At 41.7% G+C, this 5275-nt stretch overlaps 1 protein-coding gene across 1 annotated transcript; it reads left to right on the forward strand.

Annotated features, from left to right (window-relative positions):
* The first annotated feature begins 201 nt into the window (after positions 1-201).
* On the forward strand, positions 202-4934 carry LOC108928654 (uncharacterized). The gene is made up of 9 exons (XM_018742696.1): positions 202-212; positions 345-565; positions 1007-1113; positions 1354-1375; positions 1455-1501; positions 1760-2370; positions 4253-4358; positions 4644-4790; positions 4881-4934. The coding sequence occupies exons 2-9, from the start codon at positions 379-381 to the stop codon at positions 4932-4934; spliced, it is 1281 nt and encodes a 426-aa protein (XP_018598212.1). The 5' UTR covers positions 202-212; positions 345-378.
* The last annotated feature ends 341 nt before the right edge of the window (positions 4935-5275 follow it).

Raw genomic sequence — 5275 nt, forward strand, 5'->3', positions numbered from 1 at the left:
GATATTGCGACGCCCTCAGTCGGCGGCGAACCAACGCGACACTCAGTGTGACAGATTGATATAAGTTAATAGTGTGGAAATGCTCAGATTTCCAACAAGAGTAATATGAAACAGTTCGGAGAAAAAGACGGAGCTCGAAGCTGAGGCGAGGTGAAGCGAGGCCACGCCCATTATTCAATATAACACGCACACCTGTGCTGTGCCACCGGCCAGTAAGCAGCGCCGCTTTGTCCTGCGTTTAGCGCTTCTGTTCTGTTCACCTAGAGTCTATTCCGCCTGTAGCCTGCTGCTGGTCTCGCGCGCAGGTGATCTCACCTCCACGGCTGCATGTTCTCTTTCGGCAGAGTAAGAGACGACGGAGAAGAAGGTGCATTGAAGATGCTCCGGCCCTGTAGTGGTGACGACGTTTTGTACCCCAGCGACCGCTCACCGATACCAGGCGAACCGGCGAGCCATAAAACCGAGCCGAACTCGCCGATCTGTGCGCTCGGTCCTTCCAAGAGCTTCGGGGATGGAGAGGTTTTTTCGGAGAACGATTTCCAGGAGACCCGAACGCCTCTCAAAGGTGGGCTCTATCCTCAGTGTCCTTCCCTTCCCTGCCTGCGCAGAAAAGTGTGTATGCTGTGCCAATCTGCGGTAGTCGGTGTCTTACAAATCATAACTCCAATCCATACTGCTCTTTGACGTCCCGTCAACCGTGTTAGAAGGTGTCATTTGGAAAAGTCAGATGATCGAAAAGCAAACTTCAGATTTAAAAAAAAGCACATGCTGCTCTGTTTTAAGTTCTGGGGGATCTTAAAAGGCTTCTTCTAAGCAAATGATGTTTATAAGCATGGATTTCAATTGTCAGCATGCAAGGCTATATACACCTTATATACATGTATGGTAATATTTGTTTATATTAGAATGTATGAAAAAGCAGCTGTACACAGCATGGTGCTAAGTCTTGGCATTGTAAAGGCCCATTACTGATTCCCTCACCCCTCCTGTTGTTCCACTCCATTAGACCTTAAGTCTGAGAAGAGATACCTGGGGGTCCGTGTGAGAATGCCTGTCAGAGACATGCTCAGGAAAATAAGAATAGCCAAGGGAATGGACCCTTTGGCATTTCCGGTAATTCGGTTTCTACCCGAAACATTCTTCATAGAGATCTGAAAGGTTGCTCTAATGCCTGCTGTAGTAATCGCTTCCTAAGTGATAAATCTGATTTTATTTATGCTGTGCATAGTCTGTGTGTGTGTGTGTGTGTGTGTGTGTGTGTGCGCGCGCGTGTCTGTGTGTATACTAATAGCTGGTAAGTAATGTATAATATTCAGTATGTTAACATTTACTTTTGTTTCTGTTGTTCTCTAGGGAACTACAGGAAAGAGATCAGGTACTGTATATCTCAGGAAATACTTCTATTAAGTGCATCCTGGTGTTATGTATGTCTTAATGTGCAATCTTTGCTGCAGGAGAGAAGAAGCGTGTTCATTCAAGTCGAGCTTGTCGAAATAAGATGGTGAGTTCAAGATTCCATGGAGAGCATGCGGGGTTTATTCTTAAACACTGTCTTAACTGTAAAAGATTTCATGATTCTTCATTATGGAATAATGTAGGTGCTACAGGTGACCAATGTCTTGTGTATGCTGTTTGGAAAAATGTAAGGAATTCAGGAATAGGTAGCATATTCCTTTTCACTATATATATACTTTGAGACTCAAGACTCAACAAGTTGCAATGTGTGACAATATATGACCAGTATTTGATTTCATTTCAGAATGAAAAGCAAATCAGGAGCCTGGAGGACCTTTCCATAATAGTGGAGGTCTTGGAAGAAGACCTCAAGGCTAGCAAGTCCAGAGAACATTCCAGAGAACCCTCTTCAACATCAGTATTCTCTGGGTGGCAGGAGGGTTTTAGAGGGGAAAACTTCCCCTTTCAGAACAGTGTCCACAAGTGTGAACATGGGTCCAAGCCTTTTTTTCCTGAGAAACATTGTCACCCCCCAGAGCTTTCAGCAGTCTATTCCTTCTCCCCTGCCCCCATATCCACAGTGGACCTGGCTCCTTCATCCAAAATGTGGGGAGGTTGTTACACTGACAGCATGGAAGATGTGTTCTCCAATACTCAGCCTCTCACAACCTTATCAAACAGAAGCAATGAATGGCAGGAATTCTCACCCCAAGCACCTCAACCCTACAGCCCCACATCTCATACTTTGGGGGGCAACAAGGAGAAGGGCTGGAACACCTGTGGAGACTGGATGAGTGGCCCTGCAAGAGACTGGGATGGAAAATCCTTTTTCTGGTTTCAGCTCCAGAAGGAGGAGACATTACTGAGGACAGTTTCTGATGATGACCTTTTGGCTGTGGACCACAGGGGGAGGACGTAAGTTAGCCTGCAACACGAGCTGCATGTACACTGACGGAGCTTTTATGTTTACTTTACATCACCTCTGTGCAGTCCTGGTCATCCAAAACCACTACATTTACTGGTTTTGGAAGTGCCACAGTTCATAATTCCTTAAATGAAGCTTGTATTTGGATTGTGGGTTGCTTAATTATGTAACTTTGCACATCTCTGGATCTTAATGTGCAACAAAATGCAATCATCACCTTGTTATGCTAGGTGATGCGTCTTTTGAAAACGCACGATTGTGTTGTGCTGAAACTGAATTTTATTTTAAAAATTAAGCATTTGAAATGAATAAAGCATTAATTGATTAATCAAATTCATAGCTAAAATATTTTTTCTTGTATGATGCTATCTTCGGGCATCTCTTGATATTTGTGTGCATAAGTCTACAATAATAAACCTGAAAAAAAGTGTTACTGTAAATGTTGTTAATGGGTTACAATGCAAGAAATCATTACCATCTCCTGCAGTACCCTTGAGCAAGGTACTTTGTAAAAACTACCCAGCTGTACAAATGGATAAATAACTGTAGCTTAACTTTGTAAGTCACTTTGAAGAAAAGCATCAGCTAATTAATAATGGTAAATGTATATATCGCCAAAGAAAACATTGCTGTCCATTTCAAGTTTGCTAGTGTAGTGGTTACATCTGCTGCCATTAATGTAAGTAACCTTGGCTCAAATCCCATTTGCTACCACAGCACACTTCAGCAAAGTCCTTACTCTGGGGGGGGGGGAAAAAATGACACTGCAGGGTAAACTGGTAAATCACAGTGAGCCACTTTGGGGGTGGGGGGGAAACAGCTAAACCAATATATGTAAAAACCATTATGCTCTTCTACAAGATTATTGAAATAATGTTCTGTTGACAAGACAGATAACAGTTGAACTTTTGTAGAAGTTTAGCTTAGAGAACACAAAACACCTCATTCCAACTCTGATGGTAGCGTCATGCTGTGGGGTTGTCTATTTTGTTGTGTCAAGGCCTGGATGGATTGTGATCACTGAGGAAATGATGAATTCCAAGTTGTCTCATAAACCTCTTCAGGAGAAGATTCAGGGCATTGGTCTGAGATCTGAAGCTCAAAAGAAATTGAGTTATACAGCATGACAATAACCCCAAACACAGGAGTACGTTAATGGCAGAATGGCTTAAGCAGAAGCAATTCTGCATTTTAGAGCGGCAAAGTCAGATTGCCAGCACCAGTCCTGCTCAAATGCTGTGGGATGACCTGAATAAAGCTTTTCATGAAAGATGTATGAAAAACGTAAATGAACTGAAACAATTCTATTAAAAAATGGGCCAAAATAGTAATTTTCTGCTACTAAGAACAGTGTTATTGAGAGTGTTGCTGCTAATGGACCTTCTAGCTTTTACTAAATCTACGGGTTCACATTTTTCCGTACTTGGCCTTGAGTACGTCAAATTAACGAACATAATATTGAAAATGTACACCTTCGTGTGTGGTATTTGTTTTACCACACTGTTTTCATCTAATATCATAACTTGCTCAGATCACATTTTAAAGTCATTCACGTATATGATTTCATGGGGTGCACAAACTTTCCCCGCAACTGTATGCATACCTTGAATGCCAGGCATTACACATGAAGGAAAACTAGTTTTAATGTTAATATACATTTAGTGCAGCAGTGGCTTCCCAGTCTCTAGGGTCTGCTTGAACTGTTTTTGCCACTTTTGAACCAAAAGTCACTTTAACAGGTGTATCAGATATTAAAAAATGGCAGTTAAGAGGATACTTGCACCTTACAACCTATGCCTAGAACTAAGTAACAACCCCCGGGCCCCCTTCTACAGGACTGAGAATTAACTCACGGGTTCCTTGTATTCCCAGGCGGCTCCACTCTGCAGTGACACAAGGGAAGAGGGCCCTGGCCTTTGTGATTGCTAAGAGGATGGCGTCTCTCAACCACATAGACATCAGAGACGTCGAGGGAAAGGTAAGATAATGTGCCCATTAGGATGTACGCAAAAATCAGCTCTATCATTTTGGTAATGAAGTTTTGTATGGGGGAAAAAAACTGGATAACACTGAAGTGAGGTCATGACTTTCAGCAACCTTTTCAGCATTAATATGAAGCAAATGATTTCAAAATAACTTGCATCATACTAATCCTACTGTGAATTTTTAGTCCTCTTCTGACTGAGCATTTTCTAAGAATATATCTGAGTAGTGTGGCAACTGGCCAGAGTTAAGCTACAGTACATGCTTCTTCATGTCCCAGACTGCCCTCCACTTATCGGCCCAAAGGAACCAGCATTTGATGATTGCAGATCTGCTCTTCCTAGGCGCCAATGTTAATGCACAGGACAGATGTGGGAAAACTTGTCTACACCTTAGTGCTGAGAATGGATACTTCAGAGTCTTAGAGGTGAGCGAAGACCCAAATGAAGTTAGAACCATTACAGTTAAAGAGCTACAGAAGTTGCAGTTTATTTTTAAAATGTTCCACTTTTTCTAGAACATTATGCAGGGTGAATCTGTTCAACTGATTTTGGCTTTAAATGAGTCATAGTAAGTCTGCCTTAGCATGTATGTTAACTTGATGCTGTCCAACCTGCAGTGTGGCTATATGTTTTGCATGATGCACAAAACAAGTGTGTGTTTGTACCCTTTTAATACAGGTGTTGAGACATTCAATGAATGATGGGCTATATGTGGATGTTGATGCTACAGATATGAATGGTACACATGCTTTTAATATTCTCTTAAGTTCCACTATTCTCTTAGTCACTTTGAAAACAAATGTATCTGTTCATTGTACTTTATGTAGTGGCAAAAAATATTAGAACACTAAACAAAATCTGCCACAGCAAGATTTTACTAAAAGTTACAACTGATATAATTTGAGTAATT

Source organism: Scleropages formosus, chromosome 10 (assembly GCF_900964775.1).
Source record: "Scleropages formosus chromosome 10, fSclFor1.1, whole genome shotgun sequence".
Classification (NCBI taxonomy): Eukaryota; Metazoa; Chordata; class Actinopteri; order Osteoglossiformes; family Osteoglossidae; genus Scleropages; species Scleropages formosus.

Coding starts and splice junctions, on each gene's coding strand:
- LOC108928654 (XM_018742696.1), top strand. CDS start 379: ATGCTCCGGCCCTGTAGTGGTGACGACGTTTTGTACCCCAGCGACCGC. Junction 1,114..1,353: donor TGGACCCTTTGGCATTTCCG/GTAATTCGGTTT, acceptor GTTGTTCTCTAG/GGAACTACAGGAAAGAGATC. Junction 1,376..1,454: donor AACTACAGGAAAGAGATCAG/GTACTGTATATC, acceptor TCTTTGCTGCAG/GAGAGAAGAAGCGTGTTCAT.